This window comes from Amphiprion ocellaris, chromosome 2 (genome assembly GCF_022539595.1).
Source record: "Amphiprion ocellaris isolate individual 3 ecotype Okinawa chromosome 2, ASM2253959v1, whole genome shotgun sequence".
Taxonomy (NCBI): Eukaryota; Metazoa; Chordata; class Actinopteri; family Pomacentridae; genus Amphiprion; species Amphiprion ocellaris.
Genome location: NC_072767.1, coordinates 23,432,023 through 23,448,842, shown reverse-complemented (window position 1 = coordinate 23,448,842; position 16,820 = coordinate 23,432,023). Strand labels below are relative to the sequence as shown.

At 39.9% G+C, this 16,820-nt stretch overlaps 1 protein-coding gene across 2 annotated transcripts in view; it reads left to right on the top strand.

The window, feature by feature from the left end:
• Positions 1–12,919, top strand: part of abca7 (ATP-binding cassette, sub-family A (ABC1), member 7) — a 32,225-nt gene extending 19,306 nt beyond the window's left edge. Inside the window, exons 26-50 of one of the 2 annotated variants that reach the window (XM_023293724.3) lie at positions 186–312; positions 423–446; positions 862–1,007; positions 1,219–1,343; positions 1,497–1,604; positions 1,999–2,191; positions 2,478–2,572; positions 2,830–2,862; positions 2,998–3,103; positions 3,204–3,278; positions 3,514–3,683; positions 4,101–4,278; positions 4,399–4,514; positions 4,970–5,114; positions 5,406–5,529; positions 5,793–5,922; positions 6,078–6,204; positions 6,703–6,765; positions 7,225–7,331; positions 7,424–7,565; positions 7,787–7,921; positions 8,066–8,169; positions 8,385–8,477; positions 8,803–9,052; positions 10,851–12,919. In XM_023293724.3, coding sequence (XP_023149492.2) covers positions 186–312; positions 423–446; positions 862–1,007; positions 1,219–1,343; positions 1,497–1,604; positions 1,999–2,191; positions 2,478–2,572; positions 2,830–2,862; positions 2,998–3,103; positions 3,204–3,278; positions 3,514–3,683; positions 4,101–4,278; positions 4,399–4,514; positions 4,970–5,114; positions 5,406–5,529; positions 5,793–5,922; positions 6,078–6,204; positions 6,703–6,765; positions 7,225–7,331; positions 7,424–7,565; positions 7,787–7,921; positions 8,066–8,169; positions 8,385–8,477; positions 8,803–9,052; positions 10,851–11,324 — 3,390 coding nt within the window. In that variant the 3' untranslated portion in view covers positions 11,325–12,919. The remainder of the gene's footprint in view (positions 1–185; positions 313–422; positions 447–861; positions 1,008–1,218; positions 1,344–1,496; positions 1,605–1,998; positions 2,192–2,477; positions 2,573–2,829; positions 2,863–2,997; positions 3,104–3,203; positions 3,279–3,513; positions 3,684–4,100; positions 4,279–4,398; positions 4,515–4,969; positions 5,115–5,405; positions 5,530–5,792; positions 5,923–6,077; positions 6,205–6,702; positions 6,766–7,224; positions 7,332–7,423; positions 7,566–7,786; positions 7,922–8,065; positions 8,170–8,384; positions 8,478–8,802; positions 9,053–10,850) is intronic. The other variant, XM_035940731.2, reaches the window with a different exon arrangement.
• The last annotated feature ends 3,901 nt before the right edge of the window (positions 12,920–16,820 follow it).

The window sequence follows — 16,820 nt, the reverse complement described above, 5'->3', positions numbered from 1 at the left end:
TCATTAGAAATTCCTTCATCCTGAGCCTGCTACAGAGAGGAGTATTATGTCTCCGCTAAATATGATCTTGTATATTTACCCTTGTTTCCATAAACAGAATTCTTCACCCATTCAAGGGATTTTTCTTTTCCCATTCTGTCAAAAAGTAAAATCATATCTTTTATTATGACAATCCTGTTTTTTAGATCTTTTTGCGGGTGGCAGAGGAAACTGGCGTGGACAGTGAACCAGGACAGCAGGCTGAATCTCCCAACAGCCAGCAGCCATCAGTGCAGAGAGCTCAGGGGGAACCAGCAGAGGAACCAGAGACAGGTGAGCACACACTCAGAGACACTCTGATTTGTGTACACACCATGTATCATGTACAGTCGGTCTTCTGTTTTGTGTCCCGTTGTGACTGTTTGTTTCCATAATGCTGCCAGGAAGGAAAAGACTTCATAAACAAGGTACCCTCAGTTTACCACTTGCTGAAAGTTGTCATTAAATAAACAGCAAACGTTTTTATCCCTTAATTTGAATTCACAATCTTTGGAAAATGTATTTTCCTGTGCTTTTCACGCTAAATTATAATAAATAATTGCTAAAAAATAATTGATTATTGGTGTTTAGTGTTAGCACTGGAGCCCTTTGTGCTGGTTTGAGGAAGCACACACCACAACTGTTCTCTAGGAAAAGGGAAATTAATTTTAAACAAGTAAAATGACAATAAATTGTAATAGACACACAATGTCCGGTGCTTTGTCAAGTTTCCACTCTTGATTTTTGTCTCCATCATGTCAAATGTGTCAATATCTTTGTTAATGTCTGTGTATTTGTCAGCCACATATATCAGTTCTCACTCTGTGTTTGTCCTGGCGGCAGAACCTCAGGAGACAGATCTGCTGAGTGGAGATGGTCGAGGTGGCGTCCCTCTGACCGGCTGGTGGCTGACGTGGCAGCAGCTGAGAGCGCTTTTCATCAAACGCTGGCTCTACGCTCGCAGGAGCCGAAGGGGGTTCTTGGCTCAGGTTAGACAGCTACGTTCAAAAGCCACCAGTCAGCAGAAGGTTATGTTTTCCGTAATTAGACGACTAGTTCACACTAGTTGAAGGATTGCTAACTTGAAATGTTTTGCCTGTGGACTGCTCATATTTCTTTATTTTCTTTTTTTTGTGTAATTAGCTGTTAGTCATTAGAGAAAGACGTGTCATCTCAAAGTTGATCTGGTTTGTGTTTCAGATTGTTCTGCCTGCTCTGTTCGTGCTGATTGCTCTGCTCTTCAGCCTCATTGTTCCTCCGTTTGGAAAGTACCCTGCCCTGCAGCTGCAGCCCTGGATGTACGGAGAGCAGTACACCTTCATGAGGTAACCTTAAGCTGCACATGAAAGTCTGAAGTGCATTCATTTGGTTTACTCTTTCACTCAGAGATAACCAAAGTCAGATTGAAAGTCTAAAGCTATGAAACAGCTCTATTCTGCACTTAATTCTAACAAATTCCCTCATTTCTGATGACACAGCAACGATGCTCCAGGGAACCCAGCAATTGAGAACTTGCTGGAAGCGCTGCTGGACCAGCCAGGTTTTGGTACCAAGTGCATGGAGAAAGAGCTGGAGGAAAACAGCACGTAAGACTAGTTCTGTAAATACAACACTTTGTCTCAGTGGCATTAGTGAAGGTCATAGTAAAGGTAGAGGGACACATGCGACATCATGATTTTAAACATGATAGACGACCAGACTCAACAACATTCATTCTGCTTTCCTTACTAAGACAATACTACTTTGGATAGAAGTGTGTAGGCATGTTTCCCTGGGTTCATTAAAAAGTTCAATTTTGGGGGGATATTGAGCAATCAACAACCTCCACTGGTATTCATGAGAAACTGCAGCATCTGCTATTAGCAAACATGAATTTTGGGAACCTGTACACCTTGTTTAAAAAATAATTTGTTAATGCACTTTGGTGTAGTATCAGACATTCGGACAGGCGTACAGTGATTAAACTGTTTATCCCTGCAGGAATCCACAATGTGGAAATGAGCGCAGTAGTCCATTCATGAGGCCACAGGTCTCCTTCTCCACCTGGCAGATGTTCAGCAAAGGCAACTGGAGCAGAGACAGACCCTCACCTGAATGTCAGTGCAGCACAGAGAGCGTCCGCCGAATGCTCCCCGAGTGCCCAGAGGGTGCAGGTGGGCTGCCACCTCCACAGGTCAGTGTGGAGTCAGATCAGGATCAATTTACTGTATGTGCAGAATTCATCATTCGTACTGCATCTGGGATTGCATACTGGACGGAAAATATCACCAGTGCACTTTCAGTTGACTTGAAATTAATCTACAGGCAAAGCAAAATTAAAGTTAGCAGAAGTCTTGTAATATTTTAATGAACTGTTTGCTTTTTATAGTAGTCGATAGTGAAATCCTCTGTAGCATGTGCCTGTACTCTATCAGGCCCCACTGCTCTCAGCTTAATAATTTTAAAGTTTTATTTTTCAGATTAAGAGGCTGACTGGAGACATTCTCCAAAACTTGACAACTTACAACATTTCTGATTACTTGGTGAAGACTTATTCTCAAATCCTCAAGAAAAGGTACCTTACTAACTCTAATAAACTAATAAATTGCATTAAGGTTTTCATTGTATTATTTTTGTTGGACATGAGGATAATAATTTATATTTAATTGTCATTTATTTGCACAAATTATAATGAATAATACTAAATGGATTTTTCCTGTATCTGCCTTTCATGTGATTAAGAAAACTTTCACTGACTGACATTTTTCCATCATCATTTGAAGCCTTCATACTTTGTAATCTTGAACATTTCTGCCTCTGTGCCATTAACAGCTTAAAAACCAAGAAGTGGGTGAATGAATTCAGGTAAGCTGTTAAGTTACAAAATATCTGCATTACTCATAGCTGTAATAAAAATTTCTTGAGTCCCTTATATTTTTTGAAGTTCATTCAGCTGAATTACTGTTATACTATTTTAAAAAGGTAATTTCTGTGTTGCAGATACGGAGGCTTCTCTCTTGGAGGCAGCGCCACTCAGACTGTATCTCAGGTCCAACATCTCCAAGAATCGGTTATGGGAATCAGGACTCGTTACCGAATCCCACAGGTACTGTGAGGTTTCGAGGTTGTTTAAGTACTATGTTAATGTCCGTTATATGTTCCGTACTTAATATTTTTATGCCCTAATGTTCTTTAATCCCTCACAGAACAGTTCACTGGATCATCTGCTAAACAGACTGCCAGGTTTTGTAGGAGGACTGAACAGTCAGAACAATGTCAAGGTGAATATTTTTTTGTTTTTCTGCCTTTATGCCCTCTGGTTGTTTTCCACAACCTTTAAAGATCATGCCTTAAATGCTGCCACATTTTAGATGCAGATGTCTTCATTTTTGTTGTCTGTTTATCAGACTCTCTGTATAAGTTGGCTGTACTTATCTGTCTTTTGTCCAAATAAAAATATTTTTCTCCCAGACATATCCATCAGCTTCAATGTAATTTTTTTTTTTGCTGGCTCAGGTGTGGTACAACAACAAAGGTTGGCACGCCATGGTGTCATTTGTTAACGTGATGAACAACGGCCTGCTGAGAGCGAGTCTGCCACCTGGGCCAGAGAGGAAAAAATATGGAATCACTGCCTATAATCATCCACTCAACCTGACCAAGGAGCAGCTCACTGAAATGGCCATGTGAGTTCATAGCTGTGGAAATTTTAGGATGATTCAAATAGATTTATATTCTTTTGCTTTTGATGTTACTATTTTTTGTCCCAAGAGGTAAATTCAGTTTAGTCAGGTATCTGACACTGAAGTGTAATGGATTAAAATCTGAAGAAAGTTCATAGTGGATTTAGACTTTAAAAGACTGTGGTGTAAAGTTCATCTTTATACCAACCTGAGAGGAAAAGACTGTTTTTCTGGAAGGCAAAAAATGCATACATTATTACTGTACTGCATATTAAGATAAATTGAAAAGAGTCGGCAGTAAATGGACCAAAATATTGTCAGTAATTGTTGATTTGCGCATTTTTGAGTTGTAACATCACACAGATCTACAACAATGTTTTGAATATGTAAACTTTTGCTTTTCCCTGCTTCCTCTTTCAGGATGACAACGTCAGTGGATGTTCTGGTTTCCATCTGTGTGATCTTTGCCATGTCTTTTGTGCCGGCCAGTTTTGTGCTTTTTCTGATTGAGGAGCGAGTCAGCAAAGCCAAACACCTGCAGTTTGTCAGCGGAGTCAAACCGATCCTCTACTGGATGGCCAACTTTGTCTGGGACATGGTTAGTACTCAAGAGAAAGGAGAGGATGTATTTTCCTCTCTTTGTCAGTGATACTGTCAGATTTGGCTCAGAAAAAATATTAGGCTCTTTGTACTGAATTGGTTGTTGGTATTTCCTCAGTTGAACTACACTGTCCCGGCCACCATGGTGGTGCTGATTTTCATCAGTTTCCAGCAGCAGTCGTATGTCTCTGAAACCAACCTGCCTGCTCTTGTCCTGCTACTCCTGCTCTATGGGTACGTTTAAGCAGACTTCACTGATTTCTGCCCTGCTGCCACACATTTCACGCAACAAGATTCATTACACAGCTGACCAGAATAAACAATCAAAATTTGTCGTGTTTGTTTTAGGATCTGCTCTTTTCTTTTGCTCTGATTGTCTCAATATTTTAATCTCATTTCACTCTCATTCAACACAGTTAATTAGTTATACTTACCAGCAAATTACTGTTAACTGGGATTACCATCAGAGTCTGGAAACACCATGTGCTTGACCTTCTTTTTCAGTCATTCCCTCAGTCATCTTTTTGCTCCCTGCATAACTATAAACATTTTTAATCTGTCAGGGTTAAATGAGCTCATTGGATTGTTTCTTTGTAAACTGTCTGTCATCCCACTTCGCCATTTGGATGATGGTCTGTAACAAAAGAAATACATCTGGCTTAACTTTACTGCTAATTATCCTTTTTTAGGTGGTCCATAACTCCTCTAATGTACCCAGCATCTTTTGTGTTCACCGTCCCGAGCACAGCTTATGTTGTCCTGACCTCCATCAATCTCTTCATTGGAATTAACGGCAGCATCGCCACGTTCGTTCTGGAGCTGTTTGTAGATGAGGTACGAACTGCATTTTGATCTGTGCAGGGCGGAGAATGGAATTACTTCCTGTCAACATCATAAAAATGAATGAAATTAAATAAGTAAGACCCAAATATATGTAAGATGAGACATTTGGGATTTATAGGCTTTACAGATTTATAGGGGAAGTGTTACAGAAGTGAGCTAAACCAGACATCATGATATATTGAGCCGTCATCAATGAATTATTCTGTGCAATGCAACTAAAAGTTATGTGAATTAGCGATGCTTCATCTAGTCCATGACTTGTGGATGATTTTGTCTTTCCAGCATCTGAATGAGGTGAACAGGATCCTAAAGAAAGTGTTCTTAATTTTCCCTCATTTCTGCCTGGGACGAGGACTTATTGACATGGCCAAAAACCAGGCCATGGCTGATGCCTTCCAGAGACTGGGTATGTCCATATCGGCCTCTACAGACATGTTTGCTGTCCAAAAATCTGTACAGTATTTCAAAATTGAAACCAAAACTTGTCTGCTTTTAATGCTTGCTGCTCACTTCCTTTCTTGACAAGGAAAGTTTTTGTGAAGAGGGTCATGGCATGCATTTTTACACACCTAAACTCCATGTTAGACTGCATTAAACACACAGGGCTAAATACATATGTATAATTGTACTGTATATGTGTGCAAAGAATGGCTTTGTGTCTTCCTGCAGGCACCAAACAGACTCTGGACCCTCTTGAGTGGGACTTTGTAGGGAAGAACTTGTTTGCGATGGCAGCTGAAGGTGTCATCTTCTTCATCTTCACCATCCTTCTGCAGTACAAGTTCTTCATTCGCTTCAGGTAAAACTACCTTTCTCCCTTCATGTTTTTCAACATTAATGAGTAAGATCAGTAAACGTGTCTGTGTGGAAACATGAGACAGATAGATCTCACCATTACACAGTTCCACTGTAGTAAATCTTAATAAGACTGATGGATGTCGTCTTTCTGGTCAGGCCGTGGTGGGTGGAGCCTGAGATGGCTCCTCTCGGTCCAGAGGACGAGGATATTGCCAAGGAGAGAGAGAGGGTCAAAAGTGGTAAAGCCCAATCAGACATCCTCACCATGATAGACCTGAGCAAGGTACCACCAGTATACAAATGTAAAACTGAAATTGTTTGTGTTGTAATTCACCTTTCTAATGCTAATGTAATTAGACATCTGCAACTCTGGTTAAAAAGTAACCCGCACAAAACATTCAAAATACATATTTAAATCCTATTTGTAAGAGCTGTGCTTGTGTGTTTTTGTCAGTTATTTAGTCTGACATCATGCCTAATTTCCCTACTGGAACTTACAACCAATGCATCATGTGTCAGAGAAGCACAACAAAAAGACACACGTATGAAGTTAAGCAACAACTACTTTATTGGTGATCTTCAAGTTCACACAACAAGAGCTACACTCAGCCTTCTGGTCACTTAAAAAAAACGCTTTAATACATAGCAACATGTGCACTCTTGTATAAGTTATACAGCCAATTGTGTAGCTGAATATAATGGAATCAGCATGGATGTATATATACAAGATTTGTTTTTATTATCTGAATTTGATAAAAAATAGAGTACTTTTTGTTGTCAGGTCTATAAAGCAGGGAGAAAGCCAGCGGTAGATCGACTTTGCCTCGGGATTCCCCGCAGTGAGGTGAGAGATGTACACACCAAATACTGATTATGCCACAGTACTGTGAAGACAGTCACACATTTGTATCTCTCATCAAATCAGCTCTTTGTTTGTTATCTGTGTCTACCAGTTATTATCTGAGATCATTGCTAGTTATCGTCGTTCAGGTAATTTATTTACAGCAATTATGTAGTGATAAAACTACTACTATTGTTCTTGCTACTATTGCTTCACATGTGGCTTCTACATTGACATAACAGCTTTTAATACTTCTACAACTAGTGCTGCAGGTTCTACAAATACCCTTACTACTTACTGCCTCTACTACTGCTATTCATAATAGTGTTTCATCTACCACTGCAGTAGCTTCTGCAGATAAAAAGTATCTGTTAAGTTTTGACGAAGTACCTTTACAAAGTCTCCTCTGTTGTGCATGTACATATATTTGTAAACTACTGCCGTTGTGTGTCTGCCCTCCAGTGTTTTGGCCTGCTCGGGGTAAACGGAGCAGGGAAGACCTCTACATTTCGCATGCTGACTGGAGACACACCTATCACACACGGAGAGGCATTCCTCAACCAATACAGGTACAAAACTTCTCCACAGCTGAAGTCACTTCAACCTCTACAAAGGATTTATCATCTAAACCACTGTCTTTAACTGTTTGTGTGGTTCTCAGCGTGCAGACGGAGATGGAGCGAGTCCACCAACTGATGGGTTACTGTCCACAGTTTGACGCCATCAGTGACCTGCTGACCGGCCGCGAACACCTGGAGCTGTACGCCCGCCTGCGGGGGGTGCCGGAGGAGTCTGTCACCAAGGTAACTTAAAGAAGACCCTAAAACTGAAATTAATGAAGAAGGAAGTGGTGGTGAGATGCTGCCTTTATTTAGCTTTATGTAGCTACCATGTACTGCGGCAAAATGTAATGAAATAGAGCTCATTCTAAAACTCAGCGTTTAATGTTCTGCTCTTCATAGGGAAATTTCAAATGTTGCACCAAACAGTGTCACAGTGAAGTAGTTTCTGTACCCTACTGTAGGTGGCGCAGTGGGGGGTGAAGAAGTTGGGGCTGGTTCAGTATGCAGAGCAGGAGGCTGGAGGCTACAGTGGAGGCAACAAGAGGAAACTCTCTACAGCAATCTCCCTCATCGGAGCTCCACCTGTTATTTTCCTGGTGAGGATTAAATTTGTTCAGCAGCTGAGGAGCAACGCTGAGCTTGATTCTTACCACCAAGGATGAGCCTTAAAGGAATGGCAATAAAGTAAATCATCTTAACTGACATCTTACTCCTTGTTTCACGTCTGTATCTGTTGATAGGATGAACCCACCACTGGTATGGACCCAAAAGCCAAAAGGTTTTTGTGGAACTGCATCCTCAGTGTTACCAAAGAGGGCAGAGCAGTTGTACTCACCTCACACAGGTAGGAGGAGAGGAGGAGATGGATATGAAATTAACATAAACATATGTAAGATGAGGGGAATATAATCCAAAACAAGCCCATAATGACCGAGATGGGGGAAGACGAGCTTCTTGTTCCATCAGTGGAGCAATAAAAACCACAACGACACAAGTATTTACAGCTGAAGGTTTCGTTAAAGGGATGTTAATGGTTTTATTCTGTTTGTGTATGATCAGTATGGAGGAGTGTGAAGCTCTCTGCACCAGGATGGCCATCATGGTCAATGGCAGGTTTCAGTGTCTCGGATCTGTACAACACCTGAAAAACAGGTAACCACATGCTGTCTATACTTAGCAATAAAGACATATTCATTCCAGGTTTTTCATTTTTGGTGAAGGATGTAATCAAAGAAATTCAACTTTAGTTTCTTCTGTCTGTAGGTATTATAGCTTTGTCATGCTGCACAAAAGACATTTTTGAGTTCTCTCTACTTCTAGTCATGGTTGTACTGTTTCTATAGAGGCAGGACTTTATTCTGTTGTGAAAAATGAGGCCACAGTGAGTTAAAATGTGACTGGGAAAACTGCTGCGATCAGAGAGTTAAACTGTATGTATTGAATCTTGAAATGTGTATTCTTTCTGCCTATTGTTCAGGTTTGGCGATGGATACACCATCATCCTGCGTTTGGCCGACACCAAAGTTGATCCGGACTTGTGTCCCGTCAATGCCTACATGATGAAGTCTTTTCCCAGCATCCAGCTGAAGGAGCGGCACCAGAATGTGCTGCAGTACCAGCTGCCCTCACACACCTGCTGCCTGGCTCGCGTCTTTGATGTGCTGGCCAACAACTACGAGGAGCTGGGCATCATCGACTTCTCAGTCTCACAGACGACGCTGGACCAGGTGAGGGCGATGATGGCGGCGATAAAGGGTGTAATGGTCATGATGAGGTCCAGTAATGATATTTCACCTCAGACTTTTCTCTGAGTCTGTTAAATTAACAACTAATAGCAATTTGCAGGTAAGACTCAAAAGAATATGTGTTTAGTTTCCCAATGCATGTTTCTGTGACATATAATCTTGTGTAGCTCTTTGCTCAGCTCTTTCTCCAACAAACTGACCAATTTGATTCTTCTCCACACAGATATCAATTATTTAGTTGAAGGACTCTAAGGACTTTGACAGTCCTAACAAAATAAAAGGAGAGTTCAGTCAAAAAAATGTAGATTTGATTTGTAGTTTCAAAGTTTATAATGCAGGGTTTCCACTTTCTATACAGAAATAGAGCAAGATTTAACTCCAGATTAGTCTTTGAGTTGTAGTTTGAGACTAGTTTCCTCAGCTGTGTCATTTATTTAACCTTTACTTAAACATTTAGAGCAAATTCTCTTTTACAAGGACACCATGGGGAAAGTATATAAAACAAAAAAGCACACAGAAGTTAATGTGTACACCAACAAATTATGCAACAAACAGACCAAGGACATCGGCAGAAAGGATTTCGGTGGATTAAAAGCTAATAGCTTCTCTAATTTCAGTAGCTTCTGCAGATTGTTCCACTTATGTGCAGCACAATAATTAAAAGTCAGTTGCACAATGTCAGTGTTAACGTGATGCTTGAGGACCAAATATTTATGCACCATAGTACAATGTGAAGTTGATCTATAGTTAAAAAGATGTATATGATGAAATGGCATGAATATGCAAATAAATTATACAAGCATTATCTGTAACATATAAAAGGTCGACTAAACTGTTTGCTCTGAGCAATACATGCCATTTTTAGATTTAAAAAATAGCAACTATAGGGCAGTTTGCCATCAGGCCAGTTACCAAACAATTTTCCAGTTAGTCTGTTAAAAATCGTCATATGAAGTTTAGTGAACGTTTGGTTAAACATCTATCCATCCATTATCTATACACCGCTTAATCCTCACTAGGGTCGCGGGGGGGGCTGGAGCCTATCCCAGCTGACTCGGGCGAAGGCAGGGGACACCCTAGACAGGTCGCCAGTCTGTCGCAGGGCTACATATATAGACAAACAAGCACTCTCACATTCACACCTACGGGCAATTTTAGAATAATCAATCAACCTCAGCATATTTTTGGACTGTGGGAGGAAGCCGGAGTACCCGGAGAGAACCCACGCATGCACAGGGAGAACATGCAAACTTCATGCAGAAAGATCCCGGGAAAGCCGGGACGCGAACCAGAGACCTTCTTGCTGCAAGGCGAAAGTGCTAATCACTACGCCACTGTGCAGCCCTTGGTTAAACATCCATCCATCCATTATCTATACACCGCTTAATCCTCACTAGGGTCGCGGGGGGTGCTGGAGCCTATCCCAGCTGACTCGGGCGAAGGCAGGGGACACCCTGGACAGGTCGCCAGTCTGTCGCAGGGCTACATATATAGACAAACAATCACTCACACATTCACACCTACGGGCAATTTAGAGTAATCAATTAACCTCAGCATATTTTTGGACTGTGGGAGGAAGCCGGAGTACCCGGAGAAAACCCACGCATGCACAGGGAGAACATGCAAACTCCATGCAGAAAGATCCCGGGAAAGCCGGGACGCGAACCAGGGATCTTCTCGCTGCAAGGCGAAAGTGCTAACCACTACGCCACTGTGCAGCCCTTGGTTAAACATGTAAACACAAAAACGCTGTGACACAAAAGCTGCCTCATTTTTGTAGGTGTTCGTCAGCTTTGCCAAGGAGCAGACTGATGACGACCGTCTGACAGATGTGGTCGTCAGCAACGGAACAGCACAACCGAGCCTGCCCAGCCGAATGAACCCTCCCACCGTCCCACCACAACCGCCCATCACGCCTCCTCAGCCGAGCAACTCTCCTCAGCTGCCTCGCAAATCACCCGACACCAATCCAAAAGCAGCAAAACCAAAAAAGGCAAAAGCTAGCAAGGTCAAATCTAATAAAGAAAAAAGCAACAGTATGGCGATGGTGAGGTTACCTCAGCCAGAGGAAAAGGCCCAGGAGACGCTTCGGACGAGTCGCAGAGGCAGCAGCGAATCAGACAGCAGCAGCAACAGCAGTGTTCAGGAAGTATCCAGTAAACCTCGAGGGTCGAAACACAAAGCAAAGAGCTCGAGCAAAGATCCCTCTGCTCTCTTTATAGTGGGCACCACCTCACAGGACAGTGAAATGTGAAGTGCGCCGATTCAAAACGAGCGGACCAAAGACTGACTAAAGCTTATTATTACTTCCTGTATGTTCATTTGAACGCAGCAACGTGAGCTCTTCGGAGTCAGTAAGAAGTCAACAGTGGAAAAAAAATGGACTCAAGTGTTACTGTTAGAGAAAATTAGTCTTAAAGGGTCAGTTTAGCCTCTGGAGAAAGAACCAAAAGTCCCTCATAATTGTGGCTTTGGTGTTTTATTCACCTGTTCACACATCTGTAGCTTTATACCCTTTTTATGGGCTGATCAAGCTGACACTGTGTCTTCTCTCACCTCTGTCAGCCTCATCTCTCCAAAGCTACGGTTTATTTTTCTTTAATGAATATTATGCAGGACTCGGTGTTCCTCAGGACTCAAATCATTAGACCTCTTACAATCTCATCTTTGTTTTGCAAAAAGCACTTTAAAAACAAAAATGCTGCAAATGTGTTAAGATGATTTTATAGATCAGAAAGCGTTGGAGGGGTTGTTTCAGAACAATATACAGTATCTCTAATAGGGAGAGAATTCTAACTACAAGTTCATTGTCGAATACTCCTTAAACACTTCATGATGAACTTTACAAGTGTTATTGTTTTGTAAATCCCAAAATTATTTTGTCTTTTGTCTGTAAGAAAATGTTTTTTTGTTTGTTTTTTAATTCCGGCATGTTGCTGGTTAACATTGTCACTGTCCACTGGAGGCTGTCATGTCTGAGGGGAAAAGAGTCTGTCTGGTAATTTAGTTGTTTCGTATTCAATCATGTATAGTTTTCACCTTTCAGTGTGGCAGTTTGTTCAGCAATCAGACATGCAGGTTTCCTGCACTGTACCTAAAACTTCTGGAAACCTCATTGAATTGTGAAAATATAAACTCACTGAAAAAGCTGCAGACACACAGGCGTGACTCCACATTATTTTAGCTGTAGTATAAATTCAAATACAATATGCCAAACACTCAAAACTATGTCATAGAAGTAACATTGAACAATCAGTGACACAACAACATTGCCTTTGGTCAACGGTTGTTTTTGTAATAAGCTATTTATTTGTTTGTTTCTGTAAAACAAAAGACACGACTGACTGCTGAATGTCCAAAGCAGGTTGTTACTGCACTGTAATGCACTGATATATATTTACAAGATTGTTACTATAGTCGCTGTAGGCATGAAAAAGTATAAATTATATCAGAAGGGTTTCATTCCAAAATGCAAACAGTTTTCTAACTGTGGGGCGATGTGATGACTGACTCAGCAGATATCATGAGGGCTGAAAGGCTCTCAGCAGCTGTGGTTACTCTCCTCTTTCCCACATTTTCTGTCCCCATTATCTGGTTAAATGTATTAACATGTGCTGAAAAAACGCTCAGCCTAAACTTTTTGCTGGATCCAATGACGCTGGATGTGTCATTTTGGAATGAAAATCTGTACCAGTGAATGTACAGTTCTACTTGAACATTTATTTATCTATGCATCATTAGATGTGTTTTATGTCGTGAAAATATGCTAATATAGAAAACAATGTCTGTTGTGAATGTTTTGTCCTGAAAGAAAATAAAAATGTTTGATTTCCAGTACCATTTTTAAAACATGTTATGAATTCAGTTTGTTGTTTTTTTGTCAAGTCATTGCAGCGTGTTGGAAGTCAGGAAGTTTGTCTTAGTCATCGAGAGGATTAGTGGAGGTTTGACTGCAGGGAAAAGTGGAGGGAGCCTCTGTTGTCTGTTCACTCTGCAGCCACCAGCTGATGCTCCTGGAACGGCTCCTCTGAATAAAAAAAGAAATCATATTTACTGCTAGCACTGAATCATTTATTTGACACTTAACTGTCAAAACTCTTCCAATAATAACATTTAAACCACTTATATGGTTTGACCTGTGCAGATTCAGTAACGATGGACATTTTCAGACTTCAGTGACCAATATTTGGAACATTATCGTTAGACTGAAACATTTTCATAAAAATACAAGATATAGCTGATGTGGTTTTTTTTTATTAAGTAGAAGGTTGTGTTTAGTTCATGAGATAGGACATTTTACTGCTTTTAAATGAAGTCTTGGATAATAATAGTAAATAGTGACATCCACACATTTTCATCAGACCAAGTCCAGTTTTTGACATCTTTCTGTCGAGGCTATTAACCCTCGTGTCCTCCTGCGGGTCAAAATTGACCTGTTTTAAAGTTTGAAAATGTGGGGAAAAAAAATATTTTCACAGTGAAACTTCTGATGGGAAATCTTTGAACATTTTTTGGTGGAAAAAAGAAATGTTAAGAACATTTCTTCAGAACATTCACATAAAAATCAACCTAAATCCAGCGAAATTCGCTGGATTTTGGTTGATTTTTATGTGCATGTTCTTAAGAGAATATTAGAAGATTTACTGATATATATGTAATCACTTTAGATATTTTTTAGGATTTTTTGGAAGATTTTTACTCATTTTTTGAAAATGTATACAAGAATTTTCTTGCCAAATTTGGGGGATTTTTTTTAAAATAAAATTTTTAAGGGAAACTTTTAAGGAATTATTGGAATTTTCTTCCTGAAGGTTTTGCAAATTTTCAGAAATTTAGGGAATTTTTTTTTGTTGAATTTTTGAATTTTTTTCAGACAAGGAAACAATATTTTTTGGTGTCCGTAAATGAGGACAACAGGAGGGTTAAATACAGAGTATTTACACCTCTGTAGAATAGTTGACATTCCTACAATGGGTTCAAATGCCATAAAAGAGATTAATTTCCACTTGTACCAAGCGAAATTTGGAAGACAAGAGGCAATGTGCATGTAATTTTCATGTCATGCAATGTCATTTATCTATTAAATAATAAAATGTCAGATCCTCAGCAGAGGTGTGTCACCAGGAGCTAACATTTGGGATTTTCCATTAAACATGAATGGGTCAATATACAATTGCGGGACTTTTTGTAACATAGTTGACAGGCACCATAGTTGACATTTTTGCTGTTTTCAGGCCTAAAATCAACATGGCCGCCTATAACCAAACAGGTCCGTGTATGGATCTGGTAATTGGATTTTCCGTTCTGAAACGGGTATGGAAAAACAAAAAAACGCGTGGTTATTTGATTTTCGTTTTAAAATACAAAAATTAAAATTGAAATACAAGGCGTTTTTCCTTTTCATGATCAAAAAGGGATATACGATTTTTTTTAAATGATTTGATTTTCGTTTTATATTTAGAATTACAAGAAAGTAAAATCAGTAAGAGACAGAAACGAAGAAAGGTCCGTTTTTTCATTTTCTGAGACCGGAAGTGGTCATCAGCAAGTGTGGAGCCAAACAGAGTACGGTGCATAAACTGTATATACATTTTTTTCGTTAGTTTTCATGGTCAAAATGAGAGATCAGGTGGCCGATCTTAAAATAAATCAATATTGATTTTTTTTATAGAGCGTTAAAGTTTTGCAAAGCCAGGGCGGGACTACTTGATTGACAGTCTGGTCTGGAATGATTGACAGGTCCTATGGAGGAGGAAGCAGAGACTCTGCTCTCCTCGTTTGGATAAATTCTGATATAATAACTGTTCGTTTATTTATCGGTGGAGCAGCACAACATTTTCCATAGACAGTTTTCCTGCCCGTTGGCTTGTTTTAACCAGTTTTCTACCTTCGGCTGATTCTACCAGCAGACACTGAAAGGACTCTGATAGTTTGGTAAGTAAATGTTTATTTTCGTATCGGTGCCGCTTTTAATGCACTTTATATGCAGCTTTAGTGTCAGATCTAATGTGTGCCGTGCACTCCAGATGTTGGTGGAGTTTGTTTCAGTGTGTGTTGACCAGAGAAGAAAGTTAGCATAGTAAATATTAGCTTTAATGTTAGCGATGCTAACCGAGCTAGCTGCTCAGTCGTAGTCTGATTAAAGCTAACGTAGCATCAAGCTAATGTGTTGAGTTTCATGTAAACAGCTGAAGTGTGTTGTGTTCATGTAATGTGGTTCATTAAGTTCATAAAACGGTGGTTGGTTGACATTAATGTAACGTTCAGGAAACTTAAATGTGATTAAAACAGTAACGTTAATGTTCTAGTTGTCAGTAATCAGCTTTAATTTGACACTAAAACAGACTCTGAAATTTTTAAATGACATCAGTTTCATTAATTGGTTGAAAACTGTCTCATTTGTTGTTGTGATGTTGCTGCTGATTCATTAAAAGCAGATGATCCGTGTTGAAGATACGTTTAGTTCTAGTATCAGAAGTACAAGAAGGAAAATGGAAGTTTAGTTCTGCTACGTCAAAGATTTCAGGAATAAAATAACTAAATGAGTCTTTATGCCTCAAACTTTATTTTACAATAAAGAAATAATGAAATAATCACAGATAATAAAAATATAAATAGCAGAGAAAACCTGAGAGAATAATTTCCTGAAAAGTCTGTGAAGGAAAAGCAGCTTTTTGTCTTGAAAGATCAGAATCAGCTCCAACATCTGCATCTAACAGCATCAAGTCAACCAGAAAGAAAAGAAAAAAGAAAATGACTTCTTTCTGATCACATCTGTTCCGCTGCTCACAGTCTGCTGCTGCTCACATTGTTCACATTTATAGTCCACTTTTAAAAGTTCAGTAGACAGGTGCTCTGCTTTGGAGTGTGACAATGTCGTCGGTGATGTGGAGAGTGAAGTTTCATCTACAGCGTGCTTTAGGACAGCCGGGTCGAACTTGATGTTTGAAACACTGACAGACAGCTCAGATTTACCTGTCTGTAGTTCCGTTTTGATGGGTGTTAAACTTTCACTCAAAGCCGCCAGGAGCTGGGTCTATAAAATAACCGCCGTCTCGTTACAGAGTGAAAGTAGCAGTTGCTCCTGAAGGTCAGAGATTGCAGCATCTGAGGGCCTCTTCAAAAGAAGACGTAGTTGATGAAGGCGTTCTGGAGCAGGACCAGAAAGACCACAACCAAGCAGCCTTGAGATCTTAGGCAGCGTCTCCCTCAGGTGGGTGTCAACGGTGTTCATGGTCAGATCTGTGGTAATCCTGTCAACAAAAAAAACAGAAAAAAATCTAGATTATAAATCAACATGTAACCAAAGCACTCTGTGTATAACGCCATAGTATAGGATGTAGTTCAGAAAATGACAAAGTATAGTATGCTTTACTCAAGAATAACATAGTACAGCATGTTGGCAAGAAAAAAACAAAACATAGATTATTATGTGGTTCAAAAAGCGCAAAATGATAGGATGTTGCCTAAAATTGTCATGTATGATATGTGGTTCAAAAAATGTCATAGTGCAGTATATTGTCAAAATAGCATGTAATTCAAGAAAACATGAGTATAATATGTTGTCTAAAAAATGCCATAGAATAATAATTTCATTGCACAAGTAAAAGTATAGTAACTTTTAAAACTGTTCGAATTCTTATCCATCCATTATCTATACACCGCTTAATCCTCATTAGGGTCGCGGGGGGGCTGGAGTCTATCCCAGCTGACTCGGGCGAAGGCAGGGGACACCCTAGACAGGTCGCCA